Below are 26230 nucleotides of genomic sequence, written 5' to 3'. Positions count from 1 at the left end.
TGCTACTGTAGCGCCTTTCCCTTAAAGTTTTAATACATAACTTGGCGAATCTGTAAACAGCATCTATTGCGAGTAATTTTTTCCTTTTTTTGAGATTAAATCCCAGGAATTAAGACTTATAAAACAAATCTGTTTGGTTATTTTAAGCCTTTATTGTAACCTAGAAGTTGTATTGACCCCCGTTCAAAGTGTAACATCTGCTCTGAAAGACGGTAGGTGGTTTCTAGGTGAAAAAATTTATGTGACATTGAATCCATCAATGGGACGAAGCTTCAATTTCCAGCAGGGCAACCGTGAACCTACAACCAGAACTACAATACAGTGGTTCAGATCAACCCCCATTCATGTGTTAGAATGGCCTATTCAAAGTCCAGAACTAAATGCAATCGATGATCTCTGACTAAACTTGCAAAACGATGTTCACTGAGGCATCTGAATGAGCTTGAGATATTTTGTAAAGACTAGACACAAAGTCCAGTCTCTAGCATTCAAAGTTGGTGGAGACATACAGCTGTAATTCCAGCGAAGGTGATATAAAATATAAAATATTGGCTCAGGTTGGATTAACACAAATGCTTGCTTCAATTTTCAGATTTTTCATAAAACCTTTAGAAAATCATAATTTCTATTACACGTCTCAATTTTGCTTAATTTGGTTGAGACGTTCGTCTATCAAATAAAATCCCAAGACTACATAGAATTTTGTGGTTGTTATGTGACAAGTTCTGCACTGTAAAAGACTCAAGTGGAAAACGTCCTATAGTCCTGCATGCCAACTGCTGGAAAACCTTTCATTCAAATGTAAAAACCCAGTCATATAAATTTATCTTTAAATTATTCTTATCTTAAAAGTCATCCAATCAGATTTTGCAAAATTAGCTTCTGTTAGAAATACAATTTAGTTAATTTTGAATACATTTTGAAATCTGGGTTTTTTGCTTTTCTGGCCAATAGTTTTACATCTTGGATCGTAGACATCTATTCACTGACACACACAAGAAGAAAGAAGTTCAAAGAAACTCACCTCATTGCAGGAGCAATGGCCTAAAATCTGTCTTTTTCTCTGTGTTCCTCAGAAGAGGCAGTGAACGAGGTAAAGCGGCAGGCCATGTCGGAGCTGCAGAAGGCAGTATCAGATGCTGAGAGGAAGGCTCATGAGATGATTTCTGCTGAACGGTCCAAAATGGAGAGGGCACTTGCTGAGGCAAAGAGACAAGCTTCCGAAGATGCCCTAACAGTCATCAACCAGCAAGAAGATTCCAGCGAAGTGAGTGACGAACACATTTATCCAACTCCACCGTCTGTCTTAAATGAGAGATTCTCAAAATTGTCAGCTTTCAATTCAAGTGTAAAAAATTATTCTAGGGAATTTTGTGTTTTCCTTTAAACATTATTTGAGCATTGATATTATAGAAAATAAGCCTTTAGTTGGTGTTGTGCACACTACTTTTCCAAACTGAGGTTTTATAGCTATAAAATGTAAAAAGTTAAAAAGCTGTGGTTATACTGGGCCTAACTTGCACTAAAGGTTGTGGTTTCTGCATAAATAAAAGCATAAAGACTAGGATGGGCTAGGTCAGACAGCCTGGTTCAGATCTTTAGGGAGCAGATGACCACCACCTGCTGGTAGCAGATCATTTGGGCTTTGACCAATTCCCTTAATACAACAAAAATGCGTTAAGCGATTCTTAAGTATAATAATGACTTGTCCTATCTTTTGAAATAGTTTTATGTAAGAGCTAGAAATGTGTTATGATGTAATACAGAGGAGACTTCCTATCAGTTGATCTATCTTGACATTGTTCTAACATTTGTTTAGAATCACAACTCCTACTCAGCCTTTGAAATATTTTTCAAATTATTCATGTTGTCCACATTATGTTAATAAAATATATAAAACTTTAAAGGCCAGATATTTCACATATTTTGAACTTACTGTTTATATGATTTTTTCACCAGAAACATACCTTTACTTCATGTCATTATTAAGACTGAATACATTTTTTAAGAGCCATAAGATAAGATCTTATAATTTCTTATAGTTGTGCAAAACTCATCTCTCAGCAGTCTAATTCAGATCTTCATAATTACAACATTAATGCTGGATTTTTTAGAATAAACTGGATGCCAGAATGTTGGATAAACGACAACTGGGAACAAAGTAATAAACGATTAACGCAGCTTGTTAAATTATTTTTTTCTAATATTAGTGTCATTATTTTGTGGAATCTCCATTAATATGTCGCTCCAAATCTGATAAGAAAACTAGCCTTTCATAATATAATTTAATTATAAATAGTAGCAGATTTCCTTTTGTATTTTGGTCTAAGTTATAAGCCAGAACACAAAGGCTAAAGAGCCCCTTGTGGTTCTAGAGCAGCATGTTGCAGACCCCTGAACCTCAGCTTGGAGAAGTAGTGTACACAACACCAACTAAAGGTTTATTTTCTTATTTCTGTCTCACCAGAGCTGCTGGAACTGTGGCAGGAAAGCCAGCGAGACGTGCAGCGGCTGCAACACAGCTCGCTACTGTGGCTCCTTCTGCCAACACAAAGACTGGGAGAAGCACCACCACGTATGTGGTCAGGGCCTGCAGGGGCTACCAGGGGGCAGTAGCGTTCCTTTAGGCACCCCCTCCTCAACTTCCTCTGCGTCCTCCAGTGCTCCCCCGACCCACTCAGAGAGCACCCCTCCAGGATCCCTTTCCCTGGTGGGTCTGAGCAGTATTGCAGGAGGTGCCGGTAACGGGAGCGTCTCCGCCAGCCCCAAAGAGAGCAGTTCCAGCAGCGTCTCTCGCTCCACGACCCCGGCTACCCCGGCCCTACTGGATGCCACTTCTCGCTGATGTCTGAGCCCTCTGTCCGGTCGTGCATACTAAAATGACAGTGCCCACACTCCACACAAAACCAAATTGAGGAATGTGCATCATACACGGCACCCTTTCCTCCCTTCCCTTATTCATAACCCTCTACTTGCAAACTCTGTGATAACTCCTTTAACAACCAACAGCTTTTCTCACCCTCACCGTGTATAACGTTTTCTGCCTCTTCAGTAACCACACCCACAGATACAAAGATTCTAATCAGAGGTTCAAACGTGGTGCAAAGCATGCATCGTGCAGTGTCTGCCACAACATATCAGTTTTATTAGCTGAGATTATAAGCTTTTAATTGAAGATTCACCCTAAGTAATGTAGGCATGGGAAAGTTAGGGGCTGAGATCAAGAATCATTGATGAGGGATTAACTAGCACTTGATAGGATTTCCTCTTTAATTTAGCACCAGTGGAGGTACAATACCCAGCCCTGAAATGTGCACTAACAGTCTGCTGATGTGGCACCTCTGCAATTTCATAATGAAGAGGCAAAAAGCATAACCTTGTTCTAAATCCTAGGAGGGATGGGGATAAAAACTGTGATGTGATTTATTCCTCAGAAACACAACTTAGTATTTATTAAAGGTTTCTTTCTGGCTTTAATGGAAAACAAAGATAAGTCCAAATACTCTGAATAAAGAATAATAACGCTGATGATGATGCTGATAATGATATGAAAAATAAATTAATTTTAAACTGCTAACTACCTTGCTAGCGAGCCAAGAAAATCTACACCGGACTCACCTCTCCGCTCCATTATGAACCCAAATAAATTCAAAGATGAAACAAATAACATGATCCAAACCTTTTTACTACACTGCCAAAGTGAAAATAAAAAACAGAAGTGATGAAGAGAAGCACTCATCTTAAAACCAAACACAAAGCAACATCACCTCCTGTGCAGAAAAGCCAGCCCTGAGAGGACCAGGCGTGGAGGAGCTGCAGAGCAGCACCTCAAGTCCGAGATTTAAACAAAAAAAACTGTGACCTGCTTAGATCTGCAGCTGCCTCCCGCAGTCCGTATAAAACTACAGCGACTCCTCAGTGATGGCCCAGACTAGTGAATATGGACAATGCTGTGAACTTGCCTACAAGAAAGACTTGACGGATGGAAACCCTGCCACAGTGTGGTTCTTTTGTGAATGGTAGAAAGGACATAACGAGGGAAAAAGGAAAAAGCTGTGCGGCCTCAGAGGAAACAGAGATGGATACAAGGCAACGGAGCTGCCAAAAACTTCAACACAAGCTTGGAGACATTGTTCAAGAGGGCATTGCATATTATGGAGACGTATAAGGAGATTGCTTAAAAGTCAATTGTTTTTTTAAACAAAAAGCTTACAAGAAGGAGATGTTTTGAGGAATTGACGTCACCTTTACATTCACTCCCTTCTTTTCCAAAGCGTGACTAGCAGTTCAGAAGAGCCGACAGGACGATGTAAACTTTGTTCTCCTCTCTTTCTACCTCCCCTCATCCCACAACTCCCTTCTTTGCTTGTCCCCAAACTAGTTGACTCATGTTCAACCCCCAAAACCCGAGTTTGCTTTGGACAGAGCCGCAAAGCACTCTCACAGGAGGGGTTGAACCTAATTGTAGATATTGTTCCTTTCTCGATTTGTTTTTCACTGATGCCACATGTGCTGCCCTTGTGTATATCCAAAAAAACAGACTTTGTTTTTGGTCATTTGCCTTTCATTTTCTTAAAAGTTTGGGTTGAGCTGTCAAAACAGAGGAAATGGTGTTTGTGTATGAAAGGAAGCCCCACATTGTACTTATTGTTTGAATTGTATCTATATTATTGAGATGAAACCCCTCTTGTAGAATATTTTGTATTGCTCGCATTGTAAGACAGTGAGAGGACAGAGGTGCAATATGAAGAGAATTCAGCTACTGAATGGAACCTCAGCAACTGCCCATAGGGTGTCATATAATATAGATACATATAGATATATTTAAAGCAACATCAGTAACTTAATGTGAATGTACATAGTATTTAAAAGGTCCAAAAATGTGTTTGCCAAATAACAAAAACCTTTAAAGTTCAGAACATGACTTTTTCTCACAGTACATTTGCTTTTCACTCGTACAAGCTGAGTTTCTAAAATCAAAGTGTCATGAAAACTGTTGGCAACAGACGTAAAATAGCTCCAGTCAGCACCAGGCGATTTAACATAGGTTTTGTTTGGCTATTGGTAGATCGTCCCAATATAGTCTGTTGTTACAGAGAGTAAAAAGTGGTGGATTCAGGAATTCTGTCTTTTTTTTTAACATCTTTAGTGACTGTAATGATCCCTTTCTCTTGGTCTTGATCAATCTGTGCGTGTGGTTTATGATTGTTCTTTACCTCCCTGGTTGTGGACGACATGCCAGTACTGTAGGGTAAAGCGATACGCCAGTGTTAAGCTCACAACAAAAGTCATTTTAATTTTCTGTTTTAGATTTGACTTCTTTATTGTTTGGATAAAGATGTGATTTAACAATAAGATGCAGAAGTGGAACAGGCCCTTGTTTCCAGGTCGAGAGAGAGGCTTTGCCTTGTTACATGTGTTAATTTCTTCTTCTAGCTTCTCCAATAGGGTAATAAACCGACTTATTGCCTTTTATATTGACCATTGCAAATCCTACAGGACTGGCCTCATTTACACTTGGACCAAACTTGAAAAAAATATATATTTTTACCACAAATAGAATAAAGTTTTGGACTATTTGGGAAAACCTAAAATTCAGATAAGCTGCAAGGTACCCCTGCATCTCTGTGTAAGCTCAGTCCTTCTTTTGTGACATCTTTCCTTTCCCCTGATGTCTAATAGTCACTCAGACACACCTCCCCCCCCACCCCCACACACCCCTGCTGACACGACCTACCTCCTGTGAGCATACAGCGAACCACCAGGAGAAGACCTGGTCTTTCAAAAAAACACAGATAGCTTGAGAGCAGACATGGACACACAATCACATTCATAGGTGATCAGAAAAATCCACACTGAAAGGAGCTGTCATTACTCATGATGTGGACAAAAACATCAATTTCCAACAGACTGCAACTTCAATTAAAAAAAAAAAAAAACAGCTTTTGTTGAGATTTATTAATAGACACTCATCCAGTTATTCCTGCATTTTACCAAACCAACCACAGATTCAGTGATGACATGTCATTTACTGTCTGAAACCAATAAAAGCACAGACCAAAGTACTAGTTTGCCATTGTAGACTGTAACATGGCAAGTAATGACAGATGGCAACCAGTCAACCAAAGTATATCCGAAAAACACACACTAGGAGAGTCCAGGAGAGCCCGCGCAACAAACAGGCTGAGTTTCAGATGTGAATACTTACTCAAGCAATCAAAGTGCTTGCTGACTACATATTGAGCAGTGCTTCTCTGTAAACAGCAGAAGTTTCTCTTTTGGAAAAAGCCAGTCAACTGTGTGTTCTTATAGCTACAAAGCCTTGCAGAGTTAAAGTGAATATGTGGTAAGTGTGTGTCTGTCTATGGATGGTGGTGTGCCTGTCCTTTAGTAAAAAATAAATAAATAAATAAAGAACAAAACCAAACAGCTACAGCAACAACAACAAAAAATCTTTATGTCTCTCTGCAAACTACTTGAAACCTTCAGAGCTTTAATAAAACATTCTAGACAAACAACAGCGTTGCATTGATTTACAAAAAGAAAAGCCGCAGTTTTGTGCAGGTTTGTCTATATAAACATCCACGTCATAACACAATGGGGTGACAGTTCCATTCAATTCTTGAAGTGCTTTGTGTGAGCCTCCTTGTCTGCGAGTAAGCCCTCAGATAAACAAAGCCAAACGCAATAGACAGTGTACAAATTACCAAAATACAACCAAAAGCTGCAACCTTTCTTCTTTAAGTTTCACTTTACTTATGAAAGAAGCTGAGACCCCTACCCCCACCCCCAAAATAATCACACTGCAGGTTGTAAAACATCAACTAGACTTTCTGTTTGCAGTTTGTGCTGTGGTGTCTGTTACTTTCTCTGTCTAGATATTTTAGATGCCAGATGAATCAAGACCCTGCTGATCAAGGGTCTGCTAATTCTTTACATCAGTCACATTTTATTTGTTTAACCATGATCCTGATTTATACAAAACACATGTCCAGAGAGGACAGGACAGGAGGACAGGACAGGAGCAGGGTTGGTTTTTGTCTCAACCTGTAAGTCAGCTCACAAAGTTTCAAAGCTCAGCCGATGTGATGGTGACACGTCCTTCCTGTGAAACTGGCTCCGGAGACTAGAAAGCTGAAGTGAAAAACAATGGACGCAGCACTTGTTTTTCAATAAGCCATGGCTCAAAATGATCATGTTTTTAAACTTTACATAAACTGAAACAAGTTTATGCTTTTGTATGTGTAGGGACGCCTTCTATACTGTACTGTGCAATACATTGATACAGAAAAAAAGACATGTTTCTGTAGGAAAGGTTGACGCTTTCGAGACCTTTCCCACTTTGTTTAATTTCTCTCTTTCAGCAGTCCTGTTGCCATTTTTAGATGAAGTAAACTGTGCCAGAGGAATTAAATTCTGATTTGTATTTATTTCTTGCATGCTTCTCTCCCTGTTGCTAATACCGCTTTTTAACTGTTCGCTCTGTTGGATGTGTGACGCTGTAAAACATTCTAATTCAGGTTATTGTCTGTGTTGAACAATGTAACTGTGTAATTAAAACATGAAATGACATATCCATCACTCTCCTTCCCTTTCTTTATTTTAAATGAAGACGTACTCCTAAAACAGCATCTCTAAAAGAAGAAAGTCTCTTTTTATTATTCAGCTCAGTCATTAGTAGGGTAGGGTTATTATAGATCACTCTCACATGTCTGTAGTAGTAAGATCCAAACAAATCTAAATGCAGTTTAACTCATTAATGTTAGAAAGTCTAAGGAGGGTTTATCCTCCTAAATATTTCTGTATCTACGTCAGAAATCACTTTTAGGAGTGGGGACATGTTGAACTATATTTTTGTAAAGCTACAACAGCACACAAGTAAAATAAAAATCTTAATACACAAGCAAAAACAGTCAGTCAGTCAGTCATTTTCTATACCGCTTCTTCCATAGTGGGTCGCAGGGACGAGCAAAAACAAATGTCTTTAAATTTAGGATAAAATCATTGTACTTTGAAGTCACTACATGTAACAAATAGTGAAACAAAAAGGAAGGTTTAAATGTTTAGTCTAATTCGTAGTCACTGTTAAATAACGTTTGTGTGTAACAGTTTAAAAGTGTAAAACACGAGAAAATATAAAACTAAAAAGGGAACCAAAACCCCCCAAATACATCCCACTATCTAACACAGAATTACTAAAGTACAAATTGAAAAGTGTTTTGTCTGAAACATTCATTGACTCCATAAGTCAATACATCCTCCGCAAGAACAGGGAAATATGTTCTTTTACTTAAGGTAGCAAGAGAGAAAAAATGTCCTTTTGTCCAGAACATTTCATACTTCACAAGAACTCAAGGGCACAGTGCTTAGAAATGTGGGTTTGGAATTGGACCAAAATGCAGACAGGGGATGGGCATCATGAAGTCTTTAATAATAAAAATAGACAACATACAGGAGTAGCACAAGAAGAACAGGGCATGGAGCATGGGCAGAGAAATCAGCAGTGTAACAGAAGGATCCAGTAAAGGACAATCAAAACCAGTAAGCTTATATACTGAGTGGAGAGCGGAGAATGCAAGTGAGATAATTAAGGAATAATGTGGAGCAACTGAGGCACAAGGAAAGCATGGAGACTGAGGGGGGAGGACTAATTAACAAGAATGAGGCTTAACTAAGACACAAAGAAAGTACTTACCGGTAACTATGGGGAAAAGACTAACAGATCACCAGAATACACAGAGATCAGAACACAAGAAAAAGCGAAGAAAATAAACAAAGGAATGAACTAATATGGCAAACAACTGAATATGGCAAGACATGTCAGAACATAAACCACAAAAAACTGATGGAAGCCGAAACACCTGATGATCATATCACTCAGGTCCGTCCTACTGCATAATGTGTATTTGATATTGTCAGACACCATACAAGAAAAAGGTTCTGCACAGATGATGTGTCAAGAATAAGTTGCAAGAACTCCCAAACCAGGGTTGCAGGGACAGTTTGACATCATTTTGTTCCTGTAGCGCTAGAACGAATTTCCTTGTTCTTGCCGAATATGTTTTGGCCTTCATGTAACCAATCTCAGGTTGGATCTCGAATCACACCCAAGCGGAACCGTTCTTGCATCAAGTTTGTGCTCAGTGTAGATCAACTACTGCAGTGACCTGCAAAAGTAATTCAAGAGATTTGTCACACTTTGTCACATCACAGCCACAACTTCAAAGCATTGTATTGGGCTTTAATGTGATAGTCCAACACAAATCAGAATATAACTGTAAGGGCGCTGGTGGTGTAGGAGTTAAGTGCCCGACCATGTGCAGAGGCCATAGTCCTTGATGAGGCTGTCCTGGGTTTGAGTCCCAGACCCAACAACCTTTGTCGGACGTCTCCCCCCCTCTTTCCTGTCTCCCTACTGTTGAAAAATAAAGTGTGAAGACCTGACTTAATACTTACATATTTAAGCCATAATGAGAGAAGGGAGGCACAACACCAAAATAGTTTTAAGCCTTTTTAAAGGAATTTATTTAAAATAAAGAATGATCAATCTGTATGTTGTCAGTGTAAATGTTTGGTGTGTTGTTGGTCCATGTGGTGAAGGAAATCAGTAAGGCAGGGTGCAGTGAAATAACGTGTTGTCGCGAAGTGTGTGTGCAAAAAGAAGCCCTCATGGGGGCAGCGTGGCTGGTCTCACAAACCCGAGGAAGCAGAATGATGTTGGCGAAGGTGTGAGCATGACGGTGTAACCCCAGGAACAGTTGATTTGAAAAAGGCCACAAGAGAGTTGAGGCGGAAGCCACTTTTATCCAATCTGGGAACACCCTAGCCCCACATGCTCCCCAGACACTTCCTCTCCATCTGCTGCAAGATTATATTTTACTTTAATATAGCAAATGTCTAATTTGGAAGAACTGGAGGAACAATGACCAACGGACCAGAAGCTGATTTGGACATTTCAACGAGGACAAAAACGTGAGCAGGTTGTAATCTGTGTGTACCACAATGTTCGCACTACTGCTTGAATAAACATCAAAACGTCTTAAAGCCAGGATTAAAGCAGATGTTTCATTCTCAATCACAGAGTAATTAAACTGATACTTATTGAATTTCTGGAAAAGTAGCTGACTGACCTGTAAATGTCCAGATCATCAGACTGTGGAAGAACAGCTCCAGCACCCACGTGGCTTGAGCTGGAAAGAGTGCTAAAGACAGTGCAGCCAACATAGTAGCAGAGGAGCCTTTTTGCCCACTCAAATGCCTGCTGACAGAGGGGAGACCATATAAATTTAACATCTTTACGCAGCAAACTAGTTAAAGATGCCAAGACAAAAGAGAAATTTCAATAAAATCTATAATACCGAACGAGCCCAAGAAAACGTATGAGCTCCTTCTTAGTAACTGAAACAGGAAACTGCTCAACTGCCTGAACGTTCGCTGCAACACGGCGAACCTTAACCTGGCCAACCACACAACCCAAATAGATAACAGTTGCCCTCACAAACTCACACTTTGTGAGATTGACTGTCAACCTTGCCCCTGCCATATGAGTGAGAAGCTCCCTGATGCACTCTAGTGTCAGAATACACGACCACGTCATCCAAGTAAACCGCACAGCCAGTCATATCACCAACCACTCTGTTCATTAGTTACTGTAATGTCGCTGGTGTATTTCTAAGCTCAAACGGCTTCACCATAAGAGTACAAGCTTGTTGGAGATATAAATCAAGACACCACACGCGAGCACTTGGTCTACAGCACCTGCAAGAAACCGTTCAGAAGGTCAAATTTACTGACAACTTTAGCAGAACCCTCTTGGTCGATGCAATCATCCATTGTTGGCAATGGAAAACAATCTGATTTTGTAACGGCATTAAGCTTTTGGAAATCTAAGCAGAAACGTGGAGTGTTAACACTTGGCACTGCAATCCCATTATCAAGCATGTACTTGACTTCTGCGTCCAAATACTTCATTTTGTAGAAATATTGTTTTATCAGTCTCCCACATCCACATCTTGCTCAATCAAATACGTGGGCCCTAGCATGTCCGAAAATAAACAAGGAAATCGATGTATCACCTCTGTACAACTGTGTAGTACGACTTTCTAGCAAGTGAGAAAACAAAGTCTACAATTTACCCAATGCTTCTGAATTTTTAAGGCGCCCATGTGTAAAAGCACTATCCAAGGTACCACTGTCATCTCCAACAATAGGCGACAGTGCGCCGTTCATGGTGCTGAAACTCTCGGCCAACCCAGTAAGCCTGTTTACCGATGACGTCTCACAATCCGACTGCAGTAAATCAACTTCTTGAGCATAGTACACATTTAACAAGTTCATGGACTCGATCGGGTCTTTTTCATTCACTCCGGCATCGAGATTAAATAGGTTTTATCAGAAGTTCATTTAATAACTGCATGTGGACCAGTGAACTTGGCTTGAAAGGAAGAGGACATGATCAGACCCAGGACCAACACTTGATCACAAGGCAAAAGCGAGCGCACCTCAGAGTGCCGCTAAAATTGTGCTTTCATTTTTTCATGCACCGCAGTCATTCTGTCTTTAACCAACTCCCTCGCCAGATACAAACGCCTTCTAAACCCATTCACATAGTCCACCAAGTTTTTCTGTGGAGCAGACTCTTTCAAAATGTCTGCCACCAAGGCCCTCACTGTGCATGCAAAAATCTATTCATTTAAGCGAAACCCTGTGCTTTCCTGAATGACCTCCCGGGTCACCAACATCAGCTAAGGCAAACCTTCCTCCCAGTCATCCCCCATCTTTGTACAGTAAGTATTCAGGAGAGACTCTCTGGATCAATTGCTGTTGCTTTACTGTGCCGTACTCTGAGTTGTTTCAGGACCTGACTGAACAAATGTGATGAAGAAATTGGTACCTCGGTCCTACTGTATCACTTTAGGAATGCCAAACACGAAATAAACTGGGTAAGTGCGCACACCACCGCCCTAGCAGTTATTGTGCGTAAGGTATAGGCAGCTGGATATCGTGTAACTTGACACATCACTGTAAGCAGATAGAACCCAGCCCCTGAATGAGGTAATGGGCCCACATAGCCAATTATTAAGTGTTCAAATGGCTCAGAAGCTGACACAATTGGACTCAATGGAGACGGCTTCAAAACTTGGTTTGGCTTGGCAGTGAGCTTACAAACATGACACGTCTTAATGTTTGATGAAATGTCCTGCACCGAGAAAAAAATTTCTTAGGACCCAATTGTATACCTTCTCCACACCATGGTGCCCAGACTCAACATGTGCAACCTTTAACAGAGCAGTGCGAAGTTTACTGAGCACAACGATTTGAAACTCAGGATCATCAACGTCAGCATGTGGCAAACATTTTCTCACCAACAGTGAATCCTGAACGAAGTACCCACACACACAATCCAAAGCTTCACTCAGTGGATACGCCTGATCAAAAAGGCCCTTTAAAGACAGGTCAGCTTGTTACTGGCAGTTCACTACAAAACAGGGACATGGGCAAATCAGACAAAGGCAAGTGAACATTTTTCACATAATTCTCCTCCATTCCAGCATGAGGGCAACGCAGGGCAGATGGCCAACAATGCATCACCATCAAAAAATGTACACCTTAGAAACACTTTGACAATATGCACTGGAACAAAGAGCATGTTCAACCCCATTCCCCGGACCAGAACACATCGGCTTGAATGAAGGAGTCAAACGCCCCTGTGTCTCTCAATATCTTGACCTGATCTTGTTCGTCACTGCCCACTAATGACACATACCCCTCATGGATGAAAGGCAGACAGGAATCACACCTCTCAAAAGAATCAACGCCGTTCTTGTTTTACAGCACTACGCATGGGCGCAGCTAAACAAACTCCTATTGAATTATCCTTAAACTTTGAGCAAATGACAGTCCGCTTTAATCTGTCTGTGCCTGTGACAAAGGTGACGAACCCGATCCCTGCTATGTGTAGCCAGGCCCTTAACATCAAACTGTCTCACTCCATGTGGCTGACCCACACCCTCAACTGGCCCATAGGCTTACTAGAACCCACATTATGCAAATACTCCCTATGAATCAGCATGCACTCGTCTGCCAAAACCGTCACATGTGACACATTCACAGCCTTTTGTTTATTAATGTAGGTTGAAATCCTCTCTGGTAAAGAGTTCTTGAACTCCTCCAACAAAATCAAGTCTTGTAGCTGATCAAAGTTTGTTACATTTTGTGCAAACAAACACCCGATCAAATGATACGGTTTTATCAGGCCCACATCCCACATAATTTTGATCATCAGCTTTTTTGTAACAGCAGAATTTTTGCCTATACGCCTCGTAAGCTCGTAAGCTCCCTCAACTGCCACCTTCACACATCGTATTTCAAACTGTCCCCCAGTGAAAGAGAGGCATAGGCCTCCTGGGCCTTTTATGACAACCATTCAAGCTTCACCAAAGTGGGATTACTGACAGATTCGTCCAGATCAAATCCCACCCTTGATCACAACAACGCACATATACCTTAACCACATGCCAAGCACAAAACAGCCACACGGCAAATACACTGTAGAGTGAAATGCAATAGGCCCTAAGCAACCATGCCCCTACTATGCTTCACATGCCTGCCAAGTCTCACCCGGAATCAGAATGATGTTGCCGGAGGTGTGGGCTTGCCGCCATGAGCCCAGGAACTGCTGATCTGGAATAGGCCACAGGATAGTTGAGGCAGAAGCCACTTTTATCCCATCCGGGAACACCCTAGCCCCACGTGGTCCCCAGACACATCCTCCTGTGATATCTGACAAGTCAAATAAACATCAGGCCAACTACATCAGCAGGGGGCCATCACAATAAGAAACATACATTGTACATAGCTTTGTTATATTTCTAGGGTTTCAAGGGCTTGAAAAAACCAAAATAAATCATTTTTAAACTTTTTACTTTTTTGATTGTGATAGCCCTAGCAAAGTGAATCTGCCTCATCCCTGAGATAAAATCCATGGCCATGTGGCAGCATAATGCTGCGGGGATGCTTTTCTTCAGCAGAGACAGGAAGGTTGTTTAGAGTTGATAGTAAGATGAAATTGAGCTAAATGCAGTGCAATCCTGGAAGAAAACCTGTTAGACATGTTAAGCCTGCTAAAGCCTCGAGAATTGATCTTCATAGATGCTTTCTGTCCAACCTGGCCTTAAAAGTACATTTTTAAAAAATGTCAAAATACAGATTAATACTTCAAACTTGCAAAGCTGGTGGAGATATACCCCAAAAGACTTGCATCTGTAACTGCAGGGAAAGGTAATTCTGCAAAGTACTGACTGAATTTTTTATTAACAAAAAGTATTGAATGCCATCCATAATTTCCCTTCCAGTTCTTTAAGCAGAATTTTGTTTTTTTATCTCATAAAATTCCAATTAAATACAATGAAGTTTGTGATCATACTAAATGTTTGGTTGTGACAAGACAAAATGTGGAAAGGTTCAAGTAATCTTAATACCTTTACAAGGCACTGTATCTGTTATGCTGCCTCTCCTGAATTAACAAAAGTTTGGTTAAAAATTAAGTTATTATATATTTGTCTCCCTCGCTTATGACTGTCTTTTTCCAGTTCTTCTGCCTTTCACACGTACAGATAGGCTCACATTATGATTCACAGTTATACCTTGTTAAAAAATTACGATTGCTTATGTTTGGAAACCCTCCAAAACAAATTTGAGAAGCACCCATTATTAGGTTTAGGTGGCAACAACATAAGCAAACGTTAGTTTAGATGGCTTTACCCCCTTAAGAAACGACATCTTCATTTGAAAACATTTTATATTGACTAAGGTTATTTTTGTCTAAAACAAAAATGTGATTGATGATCTGAAATATTTAAGTGTGACTAAAGAGCAAAAACTAAGTAAATCTGTAGGAAGACAAATACGTTTTCACCGCAAACTGTCCAAAATGATGACAACACAAGATCGAAATAGGTCACTGGCTGCCATGAACCTGATAAAAACAATGAAGACGCTGCATGGATTTCTGGTTCATACTGGTTGTAATCGACCAAAGATCAGTATTGGCCAGGTTCCTTTTGGTCGGCTCTGATTTGTGATTGGCAGATCAAATGCTGAAAATCTAGGTTTTTTTCCTCCTATTAATTGAATGCATTAACACCATATGAGTTTGATGTACTTTGGTGCCTTTTTTTTTGGTTTTAATAAATATCAGATAAGGGTTAAGGATATGCTTCATAAATGCAGATGATCTTGTAATTCTTTTATTTTCTGTTGGATTCAAAACTACTTGCTGTTTCAATGAACCAGCCACACGTTTTCCATTTTTTATGTTATAGTCCTTGAAATACAAAAAAAAAGGTCAAATTTACAATCAGCAGGTCAGAGTTCAAAGAAATCTGGCAATTGGAATTGGTTTGAAATATCCAAATCCGAATGCTACAATACAGATCTATCTATCTATATATCTGTAAATAAAAATACAGAATGACATACTAGAAAAAAATAGATATAAACCGTATGCTTCCTATGTAAATCAATATACAATGTATAACAACCTACATACAGTAGGTTTCATAGAGGCGTAACTATATTTACTTGATGTTTTCACAAATGTTCACATATCTTTAAAAGCATGAAATTGATATGGGGGAGAGTAGGGTAAAGTAAGTCATTTTCACAAAACACATGTAAGTCAAGGAGCAAATATTAAGACATAAGCCTTTGCCATTATTTAAGGATGTCTCCTGTCAGTGGCAAAGGTAACTATGAAAACGTAGTCTTGCCCCATCTGAGGGGATATTGATCCGAGTCAGAGAATAAAGAGGACCTCCTGGGGATAGATCCTTTTTTAGTCCTTTTTACAGTGTGAACCAATGCTATTATAATATTCAGAACATTTTAATGCAAAACAATTATACAAATGACCTACATTAGGTTCAGTATTTCAACAACTCAACACTCCTGCTACTAAACTGAGAGGACGAATTCAATTGTAACCACAAGCTTCAATAAATACATTATTTTTGAATATTTTATCCTGCCTGTGATCTTGTTTTGTAAATAAATGTGCAGGTTTCTGTATAGGCCACAAAGACAATCACCATGTCCACTATTAGAGGATGCACTGTACTATGTGTGACACCGGGATAATATGTTATTAAATAGTTGATGATGGGATCTTTCATTGAGCAGCTTAGCAAGTTCGGACTTTCCCAGTCTACCGGCAGCAGTCAGATGCAGAAACACGCAGTCATATACATAAACTAGTATATATGCACGTGTTTGTCTTTCTGGTTTTAATTTTTCTTCTAAAAGGTTGCAGCAAGAAGGTCCTGAGTTCAACACCCGGCTGGGGGTCATTCTGCATGGAGTTTGCATGTTCTCTCCCTGCATGCATGGGTTCTCTCCGGGTATTCAGGCTTCCTCCCACAGTCCAAAAACATGACTTTTAGGTTAAGTGGTCTCTCTCAATTGCCCTTAGGTATGAATGGGTTTGTGCATGGTTGTTTGTCCTGTGTGTCTCTGTGTAGCTGACCTGTCCAGGGTGTACCCCCTCCTCTCGCCCATAGACCGATGGAGATAGGCCCCAGCTCCCCCACAACCATGTATGAAAGTTGCAGGTATAGAAAATGGATGGGTATATACAGGGGTTGGATAATGAAACTGAAACACCTGGTTTTAGACCACAATAATTTATTAGTATACTGTAGGGCCTCCTTTTGCGGCCAATACAGCGTCAATTCGTCTTGGGAATGACATATACAAGTCCTGCACAGTGGTCAGAGGGATTTTAAGCCATTCTTCTTGCAGGATAGTGGCCAGGTCACTACTGGTGGAGGAAAACGTTTCCTGACTCGCTCCTCCAAAACACCCCAAAGTTGCTCAATAATATTTAGATCTGGTGACTGTGCAGGCCATGGGAGATGTTCAACTTCACTTTCATGTTCATCAAACCAATCTTTCACCAGTCTTGCTGTGTGTATTGGGGCACTGTCATCCTGATACACGGCACCACCTTCAGGATACAATGTTTAAACTATTGGATTCACATGGTCCTCAGGAATGGTTCGGTAGTCCTTGGCAGTGACGCACCCATCTAGCACAAGTATTGGGCCAAGGGAATGCCATGATATGGCAGCCCAAACCATCACTGATCCACCCCCATGCTTCACTCTGGGCATGCAACAGTCTGGTTGGTATGCTTCTTTGGGGCTTCTCCACACCGTAACTCTCTCGGATGTGGGGAAAACAATAAAGGTGGACTCATCAGAGAACAATACATGTTTCACATTGTCCACAGCCCAAGACATGCACTCCTTGCACCATTGAAACCGACGTTTGGCATTGGCATGAGTGACCAAAGGTTTGGCTATAGCAGCCCGGCCGTGTATATTGACCCTGTGGAGCTCCCAACGCACAGTTCTGGTGGAAACAGGAGAGTTGAGGTGCACATTTAATTCTGCCGTGATTTGGGCAGCCATGGTTTTATGTTTTTTGGATACAATCCGGGTTAGCACCCGAACATCCCTTTCAGACAGCTTCCTCTTGCGTCCACAGTTAATCCTGTTGGATGTGGTTCGTCCTTCTTGGTAGTATGCTGACATTACCCTGGATACCGTGGCTCTTGATACATCACAAAGACTTGCTGTCTTGGTCACAGATGCGCCAGCAAGACGTGCACCAACAATTTGTCCTCTTTTGAACTCTGGTATGTCACCCATAATGTTGTGTACATTTCAATATTTTGAGCAAAACTGTGCTCTTACCCTGCTAATTGAACCTTCACACTCTACTGAAAAACACTTTACTGGTGCAATGTGCAATCAATGAAGACTGGCTACCAGGCTGGTCCAATTTAGCCATGAAACCTCCCACACTAAAATGACAGGTGTTTCAGTTTCATTGTCCAACCCCTGTATCTTTTAAAGGTAAAAAATAGATATTTTCTGGAAAAAAACATCCCCCCTAACAGTCAGAGACAAACAAATGCTGCATTCAAAATGTGTGGCCACAGGTGTGTGCCATTGCCTGGGTAGGCGGTAGGTCAACTTACCCACTGGTACACACACTGTCCCTTACAATTACATTTCTGTGTGGGATAGATGAGGTTTAGAAGCGACTCTAGGAAATGGTTTTTAGACTTAGCTCCTAATTATACAGGTCCTTCTCAAAATATTAGCATATTGTGATAAAGTTCATTATTTTCCATAATGTCATGATGAAAATTTAACAGTCATATATTTTAGATTCATTGCACACTAACTGAAATATTTCAGGTCTTTTATTGTCTTAATACGGAGGATTTTGACATACAGCTCATGAAAACCCAAAATTCCTATCTCACAAAATTAGCATATTTCATCCAACCAATAAAAGAAAAGTGTTTTTAATACAAAAAACGTCAACCTTCAAATAATCATGTATGGTTATGCACTCAATACTTGGTCGGGAATCCTTTGGCAGAAATGACTGCTTCAATGCGGCGTGGCATGGAGACAATCAGCCTGTGGCACTGCTGAGGTCTTATGGAGGCCCAGGATGCTTCGATAGCAGCCTTTAGCTCATCCAGAGTGTTGGGTCTTGAGTCTCTAAACGTTCTCTTCACAATATCCCACAGATTCTCTATGGGGTTCAGGTCAGGAGAGTTGGCAGGGCAATTGAGCACAGTGATACCATGGTCAGTAAACCATTTACCAGTGGTTTTGGCACTGTGAGCAGGTGCCAGGTCGTGCTGAAAAATGAAATCTTCATCTCCATAAAGCTTTTCAGCAGATGGAAGCATGAAGTGCTCCAAAATCTCCTGATAGCTAGCTGCATTGACCCTGCCCTTGATAAAACACAGTGGACCAACACCAGCAGCTGACACGGCACCCCAGACCATCACTGACTGTGGGTACTTGACACTGGACTTCTGGCATTTCCTTCTCCCCAGTCTTCCTCCAGACTCTGGCACCTTGATTTCCGTATGACATGCAGAATTTGCTTTCATCTGAAAAAAGTACTTTGGACCACTGAGCAACAGTCCAGTGCTGCTTCTCTGTAGCCCAGGTCAGGGGCTTCTGCCACTGTTTCTGGTTCAAAAGTGGCTTGACCAGGGGAATGCGGCACCTGTAGCCCATTTCCTGCACACACCTGTGCACGGTGGCTCTGGATGTTTCTACTCCAGACTCAGTCCACTGCTTCCGCAGGTCCCCCAAGGTCTGGAATAGGCCCTTCTCCACAATCTTCCTCAGGGTCCGGTCACCTCTTCTCGTTGTGCAGCGTTTCCTGCCACACTTTTTCCTTCCCACAGACTTCCCACTGAGGTGCCTTGATACAGCACTCTGGGAACAACCTATTTGTTCAGACATTTCTTTCTGTGTCTTACCCTCTTGCTTGAGGGTGTCAATAGTGGCCTTCTGGACAGCAGTCAGGTCGGCAGTTTTACCCATGATTGGGGTTTTGAGTGATGAACCAGGCTGGGAGTTTTAAAGGCCTCAGGAATCTTTTGCAGGTGTTTAGAGTTAACTCGTTGATTCAGATGATTAGGTTCATAGCTCGTTTAGAGACCCTTTTAATGATATGCTAATTTTGTGAGATAGGAATTTTGGGTTTTCATGAGCTGTATGCCAAAATCATCTGTATTAAGACAATAAAAGACCTGAAATATTTCAGTTAGTGTGCAATGAATCTAAAATATATGAATGTTAAATTTTCATCATGACATTATGGAAAATAATGAACTTTATCACAATATGCTAATATTTTGAGAAGGACCTGTATAGTGAAGAGGATATAGCCATTCTCTCCCCCCGGATACGAACCATGCCAAGGCCCTGAGTGGGTATGGATACGGCCCTGGGAGCAACCTTCCCTCCCTCCATGCCGCTCTCATCCTCCTCCATCCCTGTCACGTGGCTTCCACTGTGTCCCTCCAGCGCGTCATGACGAGCCTCAAACACAGGTGATGCCTATTAGCCTCCCAACCTCTTTCTTTCCGGTGAAAGAGATTTTTCTTTTTCTGTAGGTTAGCGCTTGGGTGAGCTGAAGCAGGTTTTTGCTGGTACTAATATGTCTGAGCAGTGAGCATGGCGGAAAATCATCTGGAGTACCACTACCTTGAGGGCGAGCCTATGGGCGAGCATTTCAACGAGGACCCGGTGAGTTATCGTCTTTTATGTGGAGAGAATAAAGGGTTTTATTATTACGCTCCAATATAAACGCACACGCAGTGCGGGCAGAGTCGCTGATATAAGAGCTACATGCTAGCTTCATGCATCTGGAGACCAGGCTAACTGAGGCCAAGCAGGTGCATCGGCTATCCGCAACATAAGCTGCGTTCAGCTCAGTGTAATGTCCATTCATTAACACCAAGGTTTCTCCTATGCTCGTCCACGTAGCTGAAGGGGTGTCCATATAAATACTAGTCATTGTGCGTGTTATTAAAACGAGACCACAGGGAATAAAAGGGGAAAAAATAAATAAATGACGCACAGTAGACCATCCATTTAGTGATGTTACAGTAAATACAGCACATGCCCAACTGTCTTGCACAAGAAGATCTATATATATATATAAATAACGTAGATCAGGTTTAAATAACTATATGGAAGTCCTGAAGCCTTAAAATGATCTTAAGAGATTCTTAAAGCTTGTGGGGATTCTTCAGAACATGCACTGACCCATATTATTAAATTACTAATCATACAAACAAAATCAGTCTTTAAGTTGTGTAGAAACATCTGTGCTTGTTTTTCAGAATTTATTAATAAAGCGTTTTTTACAGAGTTGGTCACAAAGTGTTGTACAGGATAAAATCACAGGTCACAAAAACATACACAGGGGCATAAAAGACAAAAATTAGAATATACATGGTTGGATTAAGTACTAATGCAAGTGTAAACACAGACAAAAATGGTTTACTAAATGGATTAGTTTTTGTTAGGTTTCTTTTAAGAATGCAGTGATGCAACTCTCCACAGACTCTTCCACAGCCTCAGGGTCACAACCAGAAAGGCTTTGGTACTTTGTGGGTTGTGCAGGGAAGGACTAAAAACTTTTGATTTTGAGAATGAGGACACCAATAAACTGATGGTTAATTTAAAAAAAAATCAACATTTGCTAGCTTCAGATTATTTTGCACTCATTTAACATTTCTCTATGTGTCGTCACCACGTATATTGTCAACAAAGATCATTGTGGGTTGAAGTGCATGCTGTCCCTTATTTCAGGAGCTTATGGCCATCAAGGCCAGGGTTCAGGAGCTGGAAATGGAAGAAGAGACTGAAAAGCTGAAGGAGGAGGATGAGAGATGTGACGCAGAGGAGATGCAGCTCCTGACCAGCAGCCCCCGGCCTGGTAAGAAAGACAGTTTTTGTTTCTGATCTGTGAAGTGCTTGGTCGTGCCAGATTTGTGTGGAACTAAATGCTTGTCATGCTCTCAGGAGGCCTCTGTATAGTAACTTTCTCTTTTTAGACCAGGTGTGTAGCTTTGCAGCCTCCAGGCACCTGAGATAACCACATTTTTCCCCATCTGGCTAACACCTGGGACACCTCACTGTGGTCACAACGTTGTTCACATGTGCCTCATCACTGCCCAATGAGACGAAGCAGCGAGCTCCAGAGAGCCAGAAGTGTCTGTCTTGCTGCCTGTGGCTATTTTCTGCCTCTGTGCATCTCCTCATCTCCCCCTTTGTTTTGCTTTTCTAACTGAGATGCTATAAGAGAAGAATGAGATTTGTGTCTTCAGGTTGTTGTTTTGGCAATCTTTAAATTATCAATTTTTTTTATAAAGATATGTTACATGTGGACATTATTTTCTTTTTGTACCATAGGACCGTTCTACAGTATGACTCCTGAGGAGAGGATAGATGCAGACAACCGATCAATATATGTTGGAAATGTAAGGTTTGTGTATCATTTCAACAACACATGATATTTTTCACTCTTTACCTCTGCTTTGACCCACTTACCAAATTTCAGGTAGATTATGGAGCAACTGCAGATGAGCTAGAGATCCATTTCAATGGCTGTGGTCCTGTAAACAGAGTTACCATCCTGTGTGACAGGTTCTCCGGCCATCCCAAAGGGTGCAACAATTTTACTTTTTATTTCCTGTACCTATTCTACAACCTGAATCAGTGGAAACATTTAAATTCAGTCCATGTTTAATTGTACCTCTCCTTCCTGTCCTTCACAGCTTTGCTTACATTGAGTTCTCTGATCGAGATTCTGTGCAGAGTGCCATTGGTTTGCATGAGACAGTGTTCAGAGGACGAGTTCTTAAGGTAAATCAATAAACCCTGACATTGGTCTTTGGAAAGATGCTCATTGGCTTTCCACTTGTTTCCCTGAGACCTCAGTGGGATTGTTGGCTATACAAACCTAAAGACAGCTTTGAGCATCCTCTCAACTCCTGAACTGAAAGTTCTGATTTTGTTTTTATTTTATCTTTAATTGTATGGCCTCTGAAGTGTTTCAAAGTAGCAAGATATTTACAACTGGTAAAATGTTTGATTTGATAATGACTACTTCCATGCATTTAGATCTAAATATATCTCAAACTAAAGGAAGGTGTGAAAACTGCAGATGTAATTCCATGTGGGCCATGTTTCCTTTGGTCAAAAAGCATATATAAAGGATAAAGCTACTGTAGGCTGCTGAACCATGGATGAAGGTAATCCTCAAGCAAAATCTACTATAGTTCTAACATCAAGTTTCTTCCTCATCACTGGATGACCTCAGTGCAGCCTCAGTAAATGGTTTCAATGTTAACGCTTGGATCTTTTTAGATTTAGTTTTACTTCTTAAGGCCAACCCCCACTACTGAGGGGAGAATTTAACTTTTCTTCTACTTTCCTTACTGCGAGTCCCATTAGTTAAACATATGTGGTATCCACAGACATGTAGAAACCATTTTTACAAATGCTAAAAACAGCTAAAAATTAAAGGCAGTTGAATCTGAAAACAAACAAAGTCCAAAAAATGGCATAAACGCAAAACGTGGTCTCAGCTGTTCACCACACGGCTTCTACACACAAAACCAGCATAAGCAGAGATCTCACAGATTCCAAAGAGTAAATTTTGTTGCAATTCACCCAGGTTTTGCTCAACCAGCAGCAAAGGAAGGCCAGAATAATCCCTCCCATTTGAAAAACATAATTGTTTAGAGTATGTCATTTCTCTGAAAAATTCAGTTAGATTTGCGCATGTTATTTGAGCTCAAACCTTACAAAACCCCTTTGGGCTTGAGTGGTAGTAGTAGTTCTACCTCCCTCTATAACTCTGGTGGGCATTAGTGGTTTTATTCAAAATGTATTTGCCATTTGTCTTGACAGATGTATCTGTTACCATTCTATGGCATTTTCCTCTACCTTTTGGGTTAGTTTAATCTCGAGCCTACATTATAATTTGAAACAAAGAATTTGGAGGTTCTGCCTATGTCCATTAAACACGGATATACGTGTATTCTCCAATTAGGTTCCAGAAGCATCTTCTTTTTTTCCAAGTTACATCCTATGGCGTATTTATATTTAGAGAAAACCATTAGTCATTGTGGAATATGTTTCCACAATACTTGCTTGAATCCAATAACTGAAGAAACTTGAATGATTGTAGCTACATAATTAACATAATATTTATGTTATGGGGGGGGGGGGTGTAATATGTAACATACTTGGCAGATATGCAGGAGGATTTTGAAGGTGACTCAATTTGTGTAAAGCAAAAGAAAATATGAAACTTTAACAGAGTTATCCTTTGGTTCTTAGGTGTTTCCTAAGAGAACCAACATGCCCGGTATTAGCACCACGGACAGAGGAGGACACAGAGGAGGTCACAACAGAGGCAGAGGCCGTGGCTACCGTCCACCCAGATACCAGAACAGTTCTCGAGGCAGATTCCGGTATCAGTCTTCAAGACCACAGCACCAGTCCCCCCACCCTTATTACGGAGGACCGTCAGCAGGAAAGAGACAGTGGGGCCACATGGACTACCATGAACAAACTCCAAAACGTTACCCCTGTCTCCTCCTCATCACGCCACCATCTGAGGATCTCGGGGCAGGGTCAAGTGGACAGCACTACCCTCAGCAGCGTTAGCACTACCAACAGAATATCTGTTGGCTGGGTGGGAGTGATTTTTAAACTGTAAATGCTTTCCAGCATAATAAAAGTATTTTGATGTCTAGGAGTGACCTGTGTGTCCACTATTCATCCAGGTGAGATCTGACAAAAGCTGACTGGGGTTGATTTGTTACAAGTTTGTTGCTGTGAATGCATGTGACAGTCCTCAAGTTGCATCTGTTTTTAAAAACTGATTGTGGTTATGTTTTGTAATGTATAACCCCCCTATGTGTAACTGACAAGCTCTTTGCTACGTGAATAAATAAAAATTATTCAGCACTCCAGGTGTACTAAAAGACACGTACTGATGTGCAACAGCAGTCGAGTTTATTACCAAGTTTGTTTCAAGAATCAAGGCAACATGTAAACAGAATAAGGGGTCATATGTACAGTGGAGGCTCAATGAAGGTTAACTGGAAGGGATGTCAGCCTGTTTGTACCATCATTCCAGAAACAATTCCATTGAAGGCCCTGGACAAAAGGAAGAAAGATTCAAATGCATCTCCAAGCCTATTTTTCTCTAAAATCTGTAAATATAAAACACAAACTTACTTTGACTGAATGGGGTCTCCAGGATTATAGAATGGGTTGCACATTACATCAGTAAAAGAGTTGTGCAATTTTCTAAACATCTGAAAGAAATAAAAGGACTATTACTCAACAATGGAAAATGGCAAATGTGAACTGGAGACTTAACTTCATTTCTAAATAACCTAAAGGCAAGTGCACATATCGGATCAATTAAAGCCTTTAATGGTTTATAATATGAATACACTAATTGCTTAACTATCTAAAGTAAAAAAAATAAAATAGGGAGATCCTTGTTAAATAGAACGACCTGATAGTGGTAAGGGCTAAAGCTGCATAATTTAAGTAAAACAAACTGCAAAAAATGTATCATATCAGTCAATCATGTGTGCAAATGAATAGCAATAACGGAGACAGTTGAAATACATCTTTCTATATCTAAGCATGCACTCTTAGCATGTGTCTTATAACTAAAACATCAAAATTACCTAAAACTATTTACTTACACTTCGTATTTCATTGTCCCGCAATGATGTATTGGAGGAGTCCACAACAATCACAAATTTGACCTTGGAGTTGGTCACATACCCGTATCTATTTCTTCTAGTTAAGGATACAAAACAAAATCAAACTAACCAAATTTCGTGAATCCTTTTCTACACAAATCAGTTGTTTTATTTAGCATGGTGTTATTGTAGTATGTGGGGTCTAAAAATAAAGGATACACTTTATAGTCTTCAGTTGGATAGAGCAGTCCCAGGTAGAGCTCCCTCTGGTCTCCCAGGGATTTCCCCACAGCTGAGACCTTCTCCTCCACCACATCCAGAGAGGTGTGCACCGTGTAGTGAAACTTCAGCTCATTTTGAGTGGGCACACTGCGGATATACAGCGGGTAGTTCTGAGGAAATGTCAAAGACAAAAAGGAAACTGTTAAAGGAGACATTTGAAAAGAAATAGCTAGAATGTCTAAAGAAGTAAGCAGGAAACAGTGACACCAGGGAGGATGTCAACACGGATGCTAACATTAGCCTTGTAGCATTGTTTAATATTGGTCGCTTACAGAACGCTGACAATCGCTTAGAAGCGATTAATGACGCTATGAAAATCTTCTAAAGCTTTAAAACGTGTTACAGGCAAAACAATTAAACAGGAATTGGTACCTCTTTAGCGATCACTGCTATGCACACCGCCATGTTTTTGTTCCACCCCTTAGCTGACAGCTCCTGTCACGTGACGAGTTGCATTCAAACACCGATGGGAAAAACGAGTATCTAATCAAAAATAAATTTCGAAATGTTATTGGTGTTGACAGCATGTAACCACGCTGGTTATACGGTTGATTTTTAATAGCAAACTTAAATGATGATGCATTATTTCTTTTTTTAACTGTTCTGTGAAATTTAAAACATTATCGCGACAATACAAGATTCATTATTTGTCAACAAATGCAGCTCAAAACAAGGAATATATTTATTTTGACCGAACAATGCAGCAAAATAAAACAGCTTAAAGTTAAAACGTATTAAATCCTAAATTAACTGTAAAATAAGTCTAAGTGCGAGTCTTCCCACGCGTAAATGCTGCGCTGGCAGATGAACACGAACGCAACAAGC

General features: G+C 40.6%; 3 protein-coding genes across 7 annotated transcripts in view; 2 read left to right on the top strand and 1 right to left on the bottom strand.

Moving 5' to 3' along the window:
* Window positions 1–7576, top strand: part of cbfa2t3 (CBFA2/RUNX1 partner transcriptional co-repressor 3) — a 47706-nt gene extending 40130 nt beyond the window's left edge. For all 5 annotated transcript variants that reach the window (XM_047363172.1, XM_047363171.1, XM_047363170.1 and 2 more), the window contains 2 exons: window positions 1077–1267; window positions 2468–7576. In XM_047363172.1, the coding sequence (XP_047219128.1) occupies window positions 1077–1267; window positions 2468–2845 (569 nt within the window). In that variant the 3' untranslated portion in view covers window positions 2846–7576. The remainder of the gene's footprint in view (window positions 1–1076; window positions 1268–2467) is intronic.
* Window positions 7577–19808: 12232 nt separating this feature from the next.
* pabpn1l (PABPN1 like, cytoplasmic) lies at window positions 19809–24389 on the top strand. The gene is made up of 6 exons (XM_047362949.1): window positions 19809–20126; window positions 21198–21324; window positions 21801–21868; window positions 21949–22055; window positions 22166–22253; window positions 23736–24389. Exons 1-6 carry the CDS (start codon window positions 20055–20057, stop codon window positions 24063–24065), a joined length of 792 nt encoding a protein of 263 aa, XP_047218905.1. The 5' UTR covers window positions 19809–20054; the 3' UTR covers window positions 24066–24389.
* Window positions 24390–24394: 5 nt separating this feature from the next.
* trappc2l (trafficking protein particle complex subunit 2L) lies at window positions 24395–25893 on the bottom strand. The gene is made up of 5 exons (XM_047362950.1): window positions 25778–25893; window positions 25343–25515; window positions 25124–25211; window positions 24642–24721; window positions 24395–24560 (listed from the first exon to the last, which is right to left on the bottom strand). Exons 1-5 carry the CDS (start codon window positions 25808–25810, stop codon window positions 24515–24517), a joined length of 420 nt encoding a protein of 139 aa, XP_047218906.1. The 5' UTR covers window positions 25811–25893; the 3' UTR covers window positions 24395–24514.
* Between the last annotated feature and the right edge of the window lie 337 nt (window positions 25894–26230).

This window comes from Girardinichthys multiradiatus, chromosome 4 (assembly GCF_021462225.1).
Source record: "Girardinichthys multiradiatus isolate DD_20200921_A chromosome 4, DD_fGirMul_XY1, whole genome shotgun sequence".
Taxonomy (NCBI): domain Eukaryota; kingdom Metazoa; phylum Chordata; class Actinopteri; order Cyprinodontiformes; family Goodeidae; genus Girardinichthys; species Girardinichthys multiradiatus.
This window is presented reverse-complemented; position numbering and strand designations above follow the sequence as displayed.